Below are 15,847 nucleotides of genomic sequence, written 5' to 3' on the forward strand. Positions count from 1 at the left end.
AATGAGTACATCTTAATGTGGGCTCCTACAGAATACGTGGTAAGGCTTGAGTGTCTATACTGATATGGAGAAAACCGGATATTTTTGTAGGAGATTTGCATTAGCGAGCCAGTATTCAATTATAATTGCAGCTGATAGTGAAACAGAATTTACACGTTGCACAGCTTACTAAAGATGGACCCACTGGTCCCTACTTTACATTATTTCTAAATATATTTCTCTTTTGTATTTGACACAGCCATACCTGTGTCTAGTTATCTCTCTAGTTGTGTTAATACAAATTATTTTCCTGCCTTCAGCTCCTTTCTTGTGGACTTCTGGACAAGCTCAAGTTCAGTGTTTTAGAACTGCAAGAATATTTGGACACCTACAACAACAGAAAAGAGGCCACTCTCTCGGTAAGCTTTTGTGTCTCTATGCATATGCTTTCAGTTAAAATCAAGTGAACCCACTTATGGGCCCTGGGAAGGTGTTGTGATTAATATAGGATAGGATCTTTGGGAGAAGAAAACGTCATCCATTCCTCTGTTAGCAAGACTACAATTCCAATTTAATACTGGTAGAACTGTTAACAGTATGTGTTATGCAAAAATGATACTACAAAAGAGAAATTATCAGCTTTCATTTTAGCTCCATAATTTCCCTACTTGGAAACGGAAACATGGGTATCTGCTCGATGTCTCCTTGTCAATGTGATTAACTTTTCTCAGAGATGTAAAATTGTTAATTACTTCTTCCCAGTGTTTGCCTCTCCTGAAACTCACTGGGGTAGATCTCTGCTCTCCCCTCCTCTTAACTGCTCTTGGTAGCTGTCTCTCCCTGATTCCATTGCTTCTCTTGGCCTCGACTCCAGCTCTTTACTCTTTCCTTCACTGATCTAGACCGTAAAATGTTAGGAACAGAAGTGATCCAGAAACCTCCATCAGACATGCGGACCCCCTGATTTCTGACAAGCAATTGTGTGTAATGACTGTGGGACGCTTCTTATAATATGCCAGGCACAACAGGAAAGGCATGGATTTTGAAATCAGATGGACGTGGGTTCAAATCACAGATCAGCTACTTAAGGGTTAGTGACCTGGGATAAATTACTTACCTCCTCATCTCAGATTCATCATCTGTAAAACAGTGATAACAATTGATATGCAGAATTGTTGTAAGGGTATAACAATCGTAATAGTTGTAGCACCTGTCATCTCCTGAGTCCCTTCTATGTGTCCAACTACCTGATAAGAGTTAAATTTCTTAAATTAAATCATGTAATACTCATAACTACCCTGGGAGTTGCTATGATTATCCTCAGTAGCTCAGAGGTAGAAAATCAGTTTTGAAATCCAGGTCTGTGGGATTCCAAAGTCCATGCCCTCAAACACAACACAATGTTTATTGCCTTTTAAATAGAAATAATGTATGTAAACTGCCTAGCACAGTGCCTCATACATAGAAGATATTCATCACAAAGTTACTTGTTTTATGTTTGTTGCTCTTGTTATTAATCTTTTCATGATCTGTCCAAGGGCAAGAGTTCTAACGCTCTGCAATAACAATTCCCATTGTCTTTTACTCCTGTGGCTCCTTAATGGTCATTGTTTCCCATTTTCTCCATCATCAGTTAATAAAAGTAATCCTTCCATCCTTCTTGGTGAACAAACCAATCTTTTGATGTCAGATGCAAGTTTCAGTTCTTCAGTCCTTATTGTTTTGTGTCCAGAGGTTCCTTCTCACATCTGTATTGGTTACCATCCCAGGTACTTAAGGCTGGTAGCATCTCTAAATAGCTGAGCTATTATTATAATCGCCTTCCTTACATTAAAGCAGACCTGCCCCCAGAGAAGCCACCCAACGTAACAGAGAGGTAGAGGGGTCATCAGTTGGGTTTCATGGTCCAGTACCACCCATCCTGTGAGGAAGTATTGGTTTTTATCTCCAAATCTCAATTGTATGAAAGGTTTCTAACTGTATATGATTTTTTCAAAATGATACACAAACTAGGAGTGGTCCGATGAAACCATTCTCCAGGAACGATGTACCACAATGTTCAAATTATATTTTTAAGTGAGCTCACTGAACCCATATGAACAGATATTTTAATCTCAAATAGTTCATCTTCAACCAGAAAAAAATACTTTCAAAAAGTTATTGCAGCAAAATTTTATTTTACCATGATTAGAAGCTTAGTTGATTTTCCCTGTTGGGAGTGATGACAAAAATGTTTTCAGGGCATCACTGATTTTACCTCTGTCTGCATCTCTTTCTAACAACAGTGGCTCGCAAATTGTAAGGCAACATTTGCAGGAGGATCAAGAGATGGAGTAATTACCTGTCAACCAGGGGACTCGGAAGAAAAGGTAATAAAAACCTGTTAGAATTTATCTTTTCCATGCTCTGACACCCTGCGTTGATCTTGACCCACCCAAGAAGCGTAGAGCACAAGAAAGGAAGATGCACAATGGGGTCATCCCATACATTCACAAGAAGCCAGTAGCGTAAGACACAATGATGTTCAAGCCAAGCATGACTGTGTGTTGATGAGATTTGTGGGGGGAGTCTTCTTTTTGGAAAAGCAGAGGTATAAAAGTGATCTTTTTGCTGGACATCATTTAACTATACTAATCATTTCCTAATAAATCTGTTCTTCATTTAGAATATAAAACAAAATTTCATTCGTTCTTCACTGAATCGCTCAGTTTCTTCAGGGAAGGAAGTCTTTGTTGACCTTTCAGCCATCACTCTAAAACAGATGGTTTTTTCTCATTTAGAGTTGCTTTAAGTAACACACCTCACACCAGCTGGCTTGTAAATGTATGCTGTATTGTCAAAGAAATGGGGCGGAAGATTATGAATGGATTAAAATCATTCATTCTGCAGTTATGTACTAAGTGCCTCCTATGGGGTCCATATGGTGGATACAATAATGAACAACAGACAAGCCTGTGCCCTTGTGGAGCCTCCGATCTTGTCAGGGAGACAGACATGAATCAAAAACTCATCTAGGTGCAAACGGCAATAACTGCTATTAAGGAAAGAACTGTAAGCTATGGAAAGGAATCTGATCAAATGGGGAGAGTAGTTCTGAGAAGACTTCTCTATGAAAGTGTCATCTAAGTGAAGATCTCAAATATGAGCTAGAGATAGTCAAGTAAAGGGGAATGTGTAGAGAGCCTGTGCAAAGGCCCTGAGGCAGGAAGGGACCTGGCCCTTTGCAAGAACTGAAGAGAGTCTGGCTACAAGAGCAGAAAGCGACTTGGGGAAAAGTTTGGGAAGAGTCTGGAGAAGCTGGCAGAAGCCAGACTGTGCAGGGCTTGGGTGTTTATCTTAACAGCAATGGCCTGCAATTGAAATGTGGTTATGAGTAGATTCAGGCTCTCACACTCTACTGTGGAAACAGACTGACGTGCTCAAGAGTGGATTAGGGAAGTCAAGTGAGGAGGCTACCTTCCAGTCAGGCAGAGGTGCTACCCTAGAATGACATCATCACTACTGGAGAAGCATTTTGGATTGTGCACCCTTCAGAGGATGAGAAATCATCTTCCTGTGTTACAAACAGTGCTATACTGAAGTGTAAAAACAAAAAAAAAAATTGAGGAGTAAAAATTTTCCATAGAATATCAGTGGATCAATTTCAGTTTGGTAGTTACTCAACAAGTTTGCGGTCCTGTCATGGGGAGTTCTTAGGCGAGCCCCTTGCTAAGTGTTAGTGAAGAGGTGAGAGATGGAACAAGCAAACTACAAAACTGAGAAATATCTAGAAAGGGTTTTGAAGGGTGGGTTGCATTTCCACATCGCTGCCCTCCTCGAGGACACATTTATATTTCACATTGTGTCTTCCAGAAAACTTTCGTATCCTTGAAGTCATTGATCTTCCTGGGCATGGCAGGTGGGGCAGGTGGTACCAGCCCCATTCTATAGATGAGGAAACCAAGCTGGACTTGTCCAAGGCTTCACCGTTAATAAGCAATGGGCAAAAACATGGCCTGGCCACAACATCTGGAAATGGGCAAATGTATACAACAAATGGTTTATCTATATTACATTTTTAAAATACGGTTTTGATGACATCATGTGAGATGTCTACCCTGAGCAATGCAGAGTTGAATGTGCAGTTCAAAATACAACAAACTCTAGCCTTTTCCATCAGTGCCTTTATATGCAGCTGTGATGCGCTGCCTCAAAGGACTGTAACTCGGATTTTCACCAAATAACCTGTGTCATGAGCATACCCCAGAAGCTATATGTTAAAATACATTATATGATATATACTGCCTATGTTACAGATTATTTAGCCATCCAGTGGCACCCATGCCTTCTGATTCCAGGCCCAATCCTCCCTCCACTATACTCTGCTGTTAAAATAAATTCAGCCCTGGGGCACCCGGGTGGCTCAGTCAGTTAAGTGTCCGATTCTTGATTTCAGCTCAGGTTATGATCTCAAGGTTCGTGAGACCAAGCCCTACATGGGGCTCTACACTCACAGCATGGAGCCTGCTTGGGATTCTCTCTCTCCCTCTCTCTCTGGCCCTCCCACACTCGTGCTTTCTCTTTCTCTCTCAAATAAACATTAATCCAGTCCAGAGATAAGTTACCAGGTTATGACTTATGGTTAGCAAAAACCTAGTCCCGTTCAAGATATAGTTTGTATAGAATATAAACACAGTTATCTAAACATTTACCCTCAATCATGTAATTGTTACCTTCTCTATAATCAAATCTCAATCAGGAAAATGTATTAATACACTGCAGATTTTTTACAAACAAGGGTTAAAAAAAATATTTGTTCATTTGTTTACGGCTTCCTGGTTAAGTCTAAAAACATAGGACTTCTGGTTAAATTATCCTATTTCCCAAACATTCCAGTTTTCAAACGTGTGTTTCTGTTGAACTTGTAGTTTATTTCTGTTATTTTGTTCAGTTGCTCCTTCCCCACACCCCATTTTTTCTCACATCCCTCAAAGGGAGATTTCTGTTGTTTTTGCATAGTCTTCTTCCTTCTTGCCCATTTATTCTTTTTCATTTCCTCTTCATCCAACTCTTTCTGTGCTTCTGTATTGTAGTCCTTGTTTCCTCCCTTCCCTTTTCTTGTTTTTAGACTTCATTTCTTCATTCCTGTATTTATTTGTGGCAACTCTGTTAGTATTATAATAAGGCTTGAGAATACAAGGATGGAAAGAAACTAATAGTTTTCACGCACTGTACATCTGTAATCTAATTTGATCTATTCCAACAGTCTCTGAAGGGTTTTTTTCAATTTTGCAGGTAAGAAAGTTGAAGTTGAGAGGCTACCTCTATAGGCCAGATTAGTTTAAAGGTAAAAACATACACACAGAAAAGTCTAAAGGACAATTTCCAGCATCTGTCTAAATGTCTGTGTGGTTTTAGGTACCTGTATGAAATACCAGAAGGGATGTGAGTGGGCTTATAGGAAAAGGTCAACAGAAGGCCAAATTCTGAGTCTGATGTTTCCAGCATTTTTGCAAAACCAGCTTGGCTCTCTTCCCATTGCTGGTATTAGCTCAGTGCATTAGAATTGCCCTGCATAACGTGTGGACACGCTCATGACCAGAGAATTCAGACAATGAACAAATGTCCTGAAGAAGATGCTTTTGGTCTTTTGTATGTGACAATTCTGAGGACAAAGCGGGTCTGGAAGACCAATTGTATACCATCTACCAGAGAGAGTGCTCTCTGAGTCAGTCAAGGCCGGATGATTTATTTAAACCCTCAGGATGCTTTGTTAAATTCTCTGTGTTGTTAGTAGACCCTGGATGTAGTTTGGCCACTGGAAATGCAGCTTAAACCGCATATTCTCTAGTCCCACCCACCTTACCTGAACCACTGCTGAAAGTGAGGTATGGCTAGGCACCGTGGGGAGTGTAAAAATGAGGACTGTGTTCCTATTGCAGATAACACTCATGCAGGGCTGAAAATGGGCTATGAGGGCAAATTGGGGAAAAGTCTTTACATGCTACTAAAGGTGGGCCTTGAGGACAGATGATGGGGTCACCCCCTTGAAATAATGATCTTATGTCCAGAGTTGCTAAGTACAGCTACCATTTGGCTTCTGTCCCCAAGCAAAACCCAACAAATGTTTGACCTCAGAACACAGCTTTACCTAACCTCAAGTGATTCTCTCCAACTCTCTTGCTCAGTCAGATTCTGGAACAGTTTGATGTTGCCAGTCTTCTGGAACAGTTTGATGTTGCCAGTTATTCCGAGCGCCATTTGCACAGAGACAAGTGGAATGGGGATGGGAAGTGACCTTGTGATTCACAGAATCTGTGTCTGAATGTAAATAGTGGAACAAACATGCCAGTGATTATTACATGGATGTTTCTGTTTCAGTAAAGTCTGTACTTGATGGAAGGATTAGTACTTGCCTTACTAAACTTAAAGCTCTGAGTTGAGCTCTCAGAGATGTCAGTCTGCTAGAGATGGAGACAGTATACACACAGGCATATAAAGTCTTCCCGCCCCCAAGCCCTACCCAAGTCTGGTCTGGTCTTTGCACAAGCTGATTTCTGCTCATTCCTAACAGGCGACAGAAGTGAGACATCGCTGTGGAATGCTTTATAGAAGAGGATACAGCTCCTTGCTGGATATTTAATATTTACTTTCCAGTTTCTCTTTTATTCCTAACATGAAGTTCCAGACTCAAAATAATGCAGAAAGTTTACACTGGTGGCCTGTGCACTGTCACCCAATTCACAGACGTATTAAGCTTGTATGATATTTTCTGAATTGGCCTGACATTAAAAAATTAAAATTGTTCACACATACGCATACACTTACAACAGAACGCCGTCTCTAAAAAGGAAGAACCAGCAACACTAGGCCTGCCTTCTTTCGTGGCGGCGGTGAGCTTGGGCAGAAACCAGCTGCCTCTCTGGTCTGCCTTCCTCCACATTCCCACTGCACACTGACTTCCTACCACTGAAGGCAAGAGCCAGGTGCCAACCATCATGATGCTTGCACTGCTGTTTTTCTTGTAAGAGAAATGTGTCTCTGTACGTCAGGCCCCCAAGTAGGGAACTGAGAGCTAGATAAATAGGGCTGTGTGTTTCAGGAAAAATGCGGTACCCATTAGCCCCCATTTGAGAGTGTTACTCTTTGCCTGTGTGAGAAGCATTTTTACGTACACAAGATTCAAGTGCCCATCTGCTGAACCTGCTCGCTTGGGCATATATTAGAGGTACTGTACATGCTCTCAGTGCATGTATGAAACAAAACAGTTTCTTAAAAAAAAAACAACAACAGCATTTGTAATGTTGGGGAAGTATTTTTGAGGGAAGGCTTATTTTAAAAGACAGGCATGATTAATAAATGATTTAGGCTTCTGGGAGATTATAATAGCCATTCTCTGCGAATAACGCACAGTACTCACTGAGTAGAACATAAGACAAGGAGTATGATCTCCGTGTGTCTCATGAGAGCAGTTTCACTCATCTGCAGACACTGCTTTACCAGTGTTTTCTCAGCCTGAGCAAAAGGAGGGACACATCTCTTCATGACCCAAAACAGCACTTCTGATTAAGAATTTTGGTTTCCACTGACTTCTCCATTTCCCGTGGAAGTCATCGGGCATGGCTACCACTAGGTAGTTGAAATTAACAGAAGTGTGGGCCAAGGAGGAGACCCTCAGCTCCAGGGGCTCCAGGCAGCAGCGTGGGTCTTAGCCATACAATTAACGAATACGGCTCACGTCCCAGGTACTACAAAGCTGGAGATGTTTCCATTTCACTTGTTATAGGTGATTTTAGTTGGCACACTCCCAATTCAACAGGCATTTCTCAGCACTACTTGAACATTTGACTCTTTGGACTCTAGGACAATGATTTACATTTAGCCCTACTACATTTCATCTTATATTCAAACCATCATTCCAATTACTAGCATCTTTATGGGCAGTATCTCTCTCATTTATATACTACTTGTCCCTGTATAATCTATGAATGAGAAGCCTGAAACCTCTGTTCTTGTACAAATTGAACAAGTGACAGTTTCTGCAGCTAATTTATTAAACATCATCCTTCAGATAGAGTCAGTTACTCTTCTGTAAGGAATCCTTTTTCCTGTGTTGACTGAAAGGAAATGTCTGCTGAAGTTAAATTTTTCTTAAAAATAGTAAATACCAGGGGTGCCTGGGGGGCTCAGCCAGTTAGACGTCCGACTCTTGATTTAGGCTCAGATCATGATCTCACGGTTTGTGAGATCGGGCCCTGCTTTGGGCTCTGTGCTGACAGCGTGGAGCCTGCTTGAGATTCTCTTTCTCCCTCTCTCTATGCCCCTACCCCACTTATGTGCACTCTCTCTAAATAAATAAATAAACAAATAAAACTTAAAAAATATTTTTTTAATAGTAAATACCTCAGGCTGTGTAATCTGTATCATAGGCTTAAAGGTATTGGTCTTTCAAAGCTTTAAAAGGTATTTATGGCCAAGGTCCAAAAAGCTGCTCAACAAACATAATACATCAGTGTGCCAGACGCGAGTGATATGAGCAATAGACGAATACATATTGTTTATACCTACTTAGGAGATTAGATGCATCTGAGTGAAGAAAGCTGCCACATGAGGCTAGATGGTCTAAATTTTATCCCATTTAATTTAAACCAGTGGCTTTCAGAGATTAAATATGATGAAAATAATAGCTATTACATTACACCGTGGCTCATCTTTTGTCATGGTGAAAATTTCTCAGGTTTTTACCTGCCGGGCTACATTATAAGCATAGAAGTCATTTCAGAGCAGAGTACAGAGAAACAAGAATGGCTATGCTACTGTTAATGAACAACAAACCAGATTATTCTGGGCTTTTAAGCTACACTGCCTGTGATCAGTTCTGAACATCCTGGTTTCTTGACCTTTTTTTTCCTCATTTTGAGAAAACCTACCTCTAACTCCAATTTATAAATCAAGTGATATTAGGAGTGCAGGAGTGGAGCTTGAAGAAAATCCTTCTGACCAAATAAAATGGTGACATTCCCATAACAGTTTCAAAAGGAATCTTAAGTCACCCAAACATAAGTACGTTCATAAAGACTTATGAGGGGATTATTTTTAAAACCTGAATGCAGGAAAATATTAGCACAGGAGAGATAAAAGGTTTTAACATTTTCCATAAAATCACCCTCCAGAAAGGCATTTTTCAGTATCTTTTTGAGAGCTCGAAATGCAAACGAGGCCCCAGCCTGTGGCCTAGGAAAGGATTCTGAGATAATAAATATCAAGGCAGCTTGAACCAGCCTACCTAAAAAGGAGACTTTAAGACAGACCCCGAGAACTGCTGTGTGTCAAGTTGGCCATCCCCCAAGAAATACAGTTTTGTGCCCTGAGAGCTGAGTGGGAGGAACTGATTGACAATGAAAGTCCTCAGCACCAAGCTGAAGTCAAAAAGGCGCATTTGCCTTTATTGAACAGAGGACATTCTGCTTTAACTGATTTGATGACTTTCTTGGATTACAACCTTGTTTTGGAAAACAGTGAAAAGATAGCACATTTTTCAGTACTTAAGGTTTGGTTATAAAAACATCTAGGCATGAAGTTTTCTTGAAAACAGTAAATACCTCAGGCTGTGTAATCTATGTCACAGGCTTCAACATATTTATCTTTCAAAGCTTTAAAAGATATTCATGGCCAAGGTCCAAAACACTACTCAATAAACACAATAGTCATCAGTGTATGTAACTTACACAATATGAGTAACAGGTGAGGCAAGAAAAGACCCTCAGAGAGCAGAGGGTGGAGTTGGAGGTGGTTGGTAATGGTGAGGCTTTATGTTTGAAGATACTAATAATTTGATAGTTTTATCTTTTGTGTATATGGTACCTTATATTGAATATAATACATTAAACTGGTAACAACCCAGAGACTTTTTTTTTTTAGAAAGAGCTTTAAAATAAGTGGTTTTTCCTATCAAGGATTAGAAACTGAGTTAGATATGTCTTTAAATATTCTGAAAATCCAGAACCAGATATGTTGATCCGTAATCAGGAATGGACATTTTTTTTAGTATTCTGTCAGATTCCGGTTATCTTTCCACACATCACACTTTCCTTAAAGCCACGTCTATGGTTATGATATGATGACACCAAAAAATGGAAGCCATAATGGAACATGGCCCAGTTACAAATTTATATGCGAAACTACCCATCAGTTCTAGATTACTTTTAAAAATTGATAAAATTATAAGAAATGAAATACAAGAAAATTATTTGTCATATCTCACTCTTGTTTGAGATTATACAGACTAGATTTATTCCTTTGAAATGACTACATCTAGCAGTCCTATAAAATATTCTTAATGAGGAAGGTGAGCTGAATCTAAAGAAAATGCCACTTAGATGGTTAATTATATTCTATGTTAACTGGATAGTCATCGTTGAGCAGATAAGAAACCAAACAGATTAAAGATCTACCTTAACTGATAGTTAGCAATAGCATAATTTGTTTGGGCTACAGTTCTTTCGAGTTACTCAGTTGGTCTCCTCACAGTTTTACTATGTTCGCATATTATTTACAGTTAAACACTAAAACCTTCAAGCAATAAAAGTTTGCACTTCTAGTGTCCAACACTGACAAAACCTAAACCAACTAATCAGAGGATCTAAACGATTACGAATTATATTTTTCAGTGACATGTTTCCCATTCAAGCTTCTTCTTAACTGGACCGCTGTGCATGTTGAATGGGTACAAGATGTGCAACCGTTTATCAAGTTTGGGCAAGCAATGCTAATACTTATGCTGACGGTTCTGCTCTTGGAAGAGGGCCATGCTTTCTGTTGCATGCATTACACTGACCCTGTACTTTCTTTCCTTTCCTTTGTTTCCTGTGCCATGCTTGCTGTGTAGCAAATGGAATCTCTTGCAGTAAGTTAACTTTCTTTCATACTCTTTATCCATTTTAGGCATGGACCCATAACAAATCTTATTTTTACTGTTACTGTTATATCTCTTAGCATGTTTTCCCCTTTGCGTTTCATTTTATTTTATTTGGTAGACTAAGACGTGCAGTGAATTAGTAGCATTCTGGGCTGCTTTTGTCCCAAAGTAGAAACTTAAGTTGCTATGAATTCTCATACTATCAGTGGGATATTTTGAGTAATAACCAGCATTATCTTACACTTACAGAGGACAGAGTTTTCATAGCTAGGTTTCACCCTAAATTGTGAAGGTGATGATTTAAACAATACTTTATTTATCTGCAAGACTCTGGCAGTTATCTTTTATATCCGATTTTAACAAACTTCCATAAAGAAAGGTTTAAGTGATCAAAAAGCAGAATGCTTTACTGAAACAACCAAAGATCTAATTTGGGTTAAATCTGTGAGTGTAGCTACTTCTTTAAACTTATGTTCACTATCAGCACCGAGAGATCAAATAAGTCTAAACCTAAATCTAGAATGGTTCTTTTCCCCCAGGGGCCAGGGAAAGGACAAGAGAAAGAAAACTTCATTCACTATAGCCTTAGTATGATTTTGGTAACTTTTAACAATTAGGGTCAAAAGTCTGTTAACAACACTGTAGGATATCTTCTTAAAGCCTAAATTTAAATTCTTATAATTTCTCTCCCTCAACTCATTTGGGGGAACAATTTTAAATGACCTCAGAAGCTCTCCATTCTGAGTTCTTTATGACTATTAGCAAAAGAAAGGGCCTATTTATCCTTACTTAACCACATTTGAAAACTGAACAGTGACATGTTTAGTTGAAGCCACATATTTAACCCACTTTCACTGGTGCCTGCTGAGCCATGAAATTCTATCTCATGAAGGCTGCACTTTTCCTTTCACAGAATGCACATCCACCACCTAGGAGCTAACTGATTCTTCGAGTAAAACAGGCGAAGTGTAGAGGCCATTGCAAACAGATACGGCTCAAAGAGTAGTATGATCGTTGGTGTTGGAATTACTCAAGATGTACTTTTCCCTCATGGTATACATAAGCCATATAATGAAAACATTTTTAATTCCAGAGGTATCTATAGGGCTCAAGGGCCATTTTAGAGGACTAGTTTTTGATGTTCTTTCCACGGAGAGTTTTGAATGTGTACTTAATTTCTCCTTTTTGGAAGCACTTGTAGCCCCTTTCTATCTCTGTAATTCAACAAACATTTATTGAGCACCGAGTAGAAGCACTGTCAATAAAACAGATACAGCACCTTAGAGGAACATATGACTGCCTGCTGTGTTTACACAGGCTTTAAGATGAGCGTCTGCACCCAAAAAGGCCGCCACAATTGTCTCATGGAGTAACCTCCCAAACTGCTGGATTTATAAATTTAACACCTAGAATGACTTAATGTTTTGCTTTTCAATAAAAATTGAAAAATGTCTTCAATTGAAAAATTAAATTTCCCTTGAATAAAAAATTTTTCAAACAATTTTAGCTTATAAAAATTAAGACAACCACAATGAAGATGACCGTGGTCGTAATTTGTACATGCATAATTGGCAAATATACGGGAATGTGGCGATTCACGGAGTCCCTTTAGAGCTACTACTCCTCTCTAATTGGTCAACTTCCAGGAGCGATTCTATATCATATTGTGATTTTTCTCACTGATATTTATTGACTGGATTCTATTGTTCTGTTTCATCTGGAGTAAGAACAGCTAGTTATGTTTCCTTGATTTAGAGAGGAAAACATGTTTTTCTACCCTGAGACTTCACTTGCTATACAAGAGTGATCTTTAATAACGACTTCTTCCCGTGCAAACTCTCTCTCTAGCAATTGGAACTGTGTCAGAGATTATATAAGCTGCACTTCCAGCTGCTGCTGCTCTTTCAGTCCTACTGTAAGCTCATCGGCCAGGTGCACGAAGTCAGCTCCATGCCAGAGGTGAGCCACACACCTCCCGACCCCAAGTCCTACCATGCAAATCATTCCTTTCCTTTTCTTCTCTCCTCCCATCCCACTTATAACTGTCCGAGCGATTTGATTCCCACATAACTGATCTACAGCACCAGGACTGGGGTGAGGCAAGCGACAAGCCTCGGCTCAAAACTGAAGGATGACCCTGAGAGCGAGGGCCTCCCCGATGCTGTGCCGAAAGGCCTCACTTGGCCCACCCTCGTCCTGGCCCTGGTGTTCTGGACATCGATACTTAAAAACGTTCCCGGTATTGTGGTTTTTCTTCTTGAGATTTAGCTTTTTGTACCTGCCACCTCTGAGACAGGGATAAAGAGGACTGAGTCCACAGTGCATCCACACCTATGGGTCAGAGACGACTTCTCCCCCAGTAGACCACGCCCAGGCTTAACCACATCTCGCAGGCAGTTAAATGTGAGGAGCTGAGGTCGGAGGAGAGATGTGGTGGACTAAAGGTACAGATGTGCTGGGCACCAGTGAACAGCCAGGAGTCTATGAAACCATCCTACCAAGAGGGGTGAGGGGAGGAGGGAGCCCAGGAAACCGCACATCGGAGGAGGGGAGAGGAGGAGAAACACAAATGCCAGTGATGAAAGGAAAATGGGTAGTTTTTAAGGATACTTCCAAAGGCCAATTTCAAGGGCGGGGTAGGAAACAAACAGGTTTCCAACACAGCGTTGCAGATTATTAGATAAAAGACAACACAGTTGATACAAATTATAGGACATGTTGTCAAGATAAAGTTTGCTCTTATTACTATTCTAGCAAATACTAACAGGATCCTTAGAGTCCATCTATGCTCAAAAACTAATGCACATGCAAATGTGACTGATGCCATTTTCTATATTTACAAAGCAATTTAAGTTTCACTTTAGATTAAGAAATTAAGTATTCATACCATGTGTATATATGTTTTGCATAATTATTTAAATCTAGTAAATTTAAAGTGATTTCTCCTCAGTTATTTTAAATCTAGGTAAGTTTTAAATGCTACATACATACACACAGTATATAAGACATCCCTAGATTTAAAATAATTAAGATACTGACTTGCAAACTTAAAAATTATACACATAAAATTCTCTAATATCGTTTTTTAATTAAAGTATACTTGACATACAATATTATATTAGTTTTACACATACAACATCCTGATTCCACATTTATATACATTAGGGAATGCCACCCCAGTAAGTGTAGTTACCAAAGTTATTATAATATTATTTACTCTATGCTGTACTTTTCATCCCTGTGACTTATTTTACAACTGGAACTTTGTACCTCTTAATCCCCTTCACATCTTTCACCCAGTCCCCAACCCCTCTCCCCTCTGGCAACCACAAGTTTGTTCTCTATGTTTGAATCTGTTTCTGCTTTTTTGTTTTGTTTTTTAGATTCCACGTGTAAGTGAAATCATATAGTGTTTATCTCTTCCCATCTGACTTACTTAGCATAATACCCTCTAGATGCATCCATGTTGTCAAAGGCAAGATCTCATTGTCTTTATGACTGTGTAATTATCCATTGTGTGTATATGTGTGTGTATCTTTGTACCACGTCTTCTTTACATATTCATCTATCAATGGACACTTGGGGTGCTTCCATTATCTTGGCTATTGTAAATAACCCTGCCATAAACAAAGGGGTACATTTATCTCCTCTAATTAGTGGTTTTGTTTTCTTTGGGTAAGATACCCAGTAGTGGAATAAGTGGATCATACGGTAGTTTTAATTTTTTGAGGAACTTCCATACTGTTTTTCCACAGTGGCTGCCCCAATTTACATCCCCACCAACAGTGCACAAGGGCTTCCTTTCCCCAGTCTCCCCAGCGCTTGTTACTTCTCATCTTTCGGATATTAGCCATTCTGACTGGTGTGAAGGGGTACCTCGTTTTGGTTTCAATTTGCATTTCCCTGATGATTAGTGATGTTGAACATCTTTTCCTTGGACTGTTGGCCATTTGTAGGTCTTTGGGAAGAGTGCCTATTCAAGTCCTCTGCCCATTTTTTCATCAGGTTGTATGAGTGGTAATGTATTTTGGAGATTAATCCTTTATCAGATACATCATTTGCAAATACTTTCTCCCATTTAATACGTTGCTTTTTCACTTTATTGACGGATTCCTTTACTGCACAAAAAGTTTTTAGTTGCATGTAATCCTACTTGTTTCTATTTGCGTTTGTTGCTCTTGCCTGAAGAGATGTATCCAAAAAAGTATTGATAAAACCAGGGCCCAAGAGTATACTGCCCATCTTTAATCCATTTTATTTTTGGACATGGTATTAAAAAGTGGTCTCATTTTTCCAACACCATTTCATGAAAAGATTTTTTTCTCCTCCATCATATATTTGTGCCCTGTCCATTAATTGTGTAACTATGGATTTATATCTAGGCCCTCTTCTATTTTCCAAGCATCTGTGTGTCTTTTTGTTCCACTACCATACTGTCTTTGATTACTATAGCTTTGTAATATAGTTTGAAGTCTGGGATTGGGATACCTCCAGCTTTGCTGTTCTGTCTCACAATTGCTTTGGCTTTGGGGGTTCTGTGATTCCATATAAATTTTGGGATTTGTTCTAGTTCTATGAAAAATGCCATTGGTATTTTCACAGGAATTGCACAAAAGCTGTAGAATGCTTTGGGTAGTATTGACCTTTTTAAAATAATCTTCCAATATGTGAGCATGCTGTATCTTTCCATTTGTGTCATCTTCAGCTTCTTCCATCAACGTCTTATGGTTATCAGAGTGCAGATCTTTTACCTCCTTGAATTTATTCCTATGCATTCTATTCTTCTTCATGGAATTGTAAATAGGACTGTTTTTCTTAATTTCTCTGATAGTTGGCTATTAGTGTACAGAAATGTAACAGATTTCTGTATGTTAATTTTGTATCCTGCAACTTTACTGAATTCATTGATTCTAATCGTTTTTTGGTGGAGTTTAGAGTTTTCTATGTATAGTATCCCGACATCTGCAAGTA

The 15,847-nt window shown here is 39.3% G+C and overlaps 2 protein-coding genes across 12 annotated transcripts in view; one reads left to right on the forward strand and one right to left on the reverse strand.

The window, feature by feature from the left end:
* FRY (FRY microtubule binding protein) overlaps positions 1–15,847 on the forward strand; it is a 445,567-nt gene that overhangs the window by 421,955 nt on the left and 7,765 nt on the right. For 7 of the 10 annotated variants that reach the window (XM_045051411.1, XM_045051389.1, XM_045051146.1 and 4 more), the window contains 4 exons: positions 300–398; positions 2,265–2,348; positions 10,847–10,864; positions 12,725–12,835. In XM_045051411.1, coding sequence (XP_044907346.1) covers positions 300–398; positions 2,265–2,348; positions 10,847–10,864; positions 12,725–12,835 — 312 coding nt within the window. The remainder of the gene's footprint in view (positions 1–299; positions 399–2,264; positions 2,349–10,846; positions 10,865–12,724; positions 12,836–15,847) is intronic. The other 3 variants (XM_045051223.1, XM_019825125.3, XM_045051293.1) reach the window with 2 other exon arrangements.
* Positions 2,166–15,847, reverse strand: part of ZAR1L (zygote arrest 1 like) — a 61,451-nt gene continuing 47,769 nt past the window's right edge. Inside the window, exon 3 of one of the 2 annotated variants that reach the window (XM_045051733.1) lies at positions 2,166–3,987. In XM_045051733.1, coding sequence (XP_044907668.1) covers positions 3,904–3,987 — 84 coding nt within the window. In that variant the 3' untranslated portion in view covers positions 2,166–3,903. The remainder of the gene's footprint in view (positions 3,988–15,847) is intronic. The other variant, XM_045051709.1, reaches the window with a different exon arrangement.

Source organism: Felis catus, chromosome A1, assembly GCF_018350175.1.
Source record: "Felis catus isolate Fca126 chromosome A1, F.catus_Fca126_mat1.0, whole genome shotgun sequence".
NCBI classification, from domain to species: Eukaryota; Metazoa; Chordata; class Mammalia; order Carnivora; family Felidae; genus Felis; species Felis catus.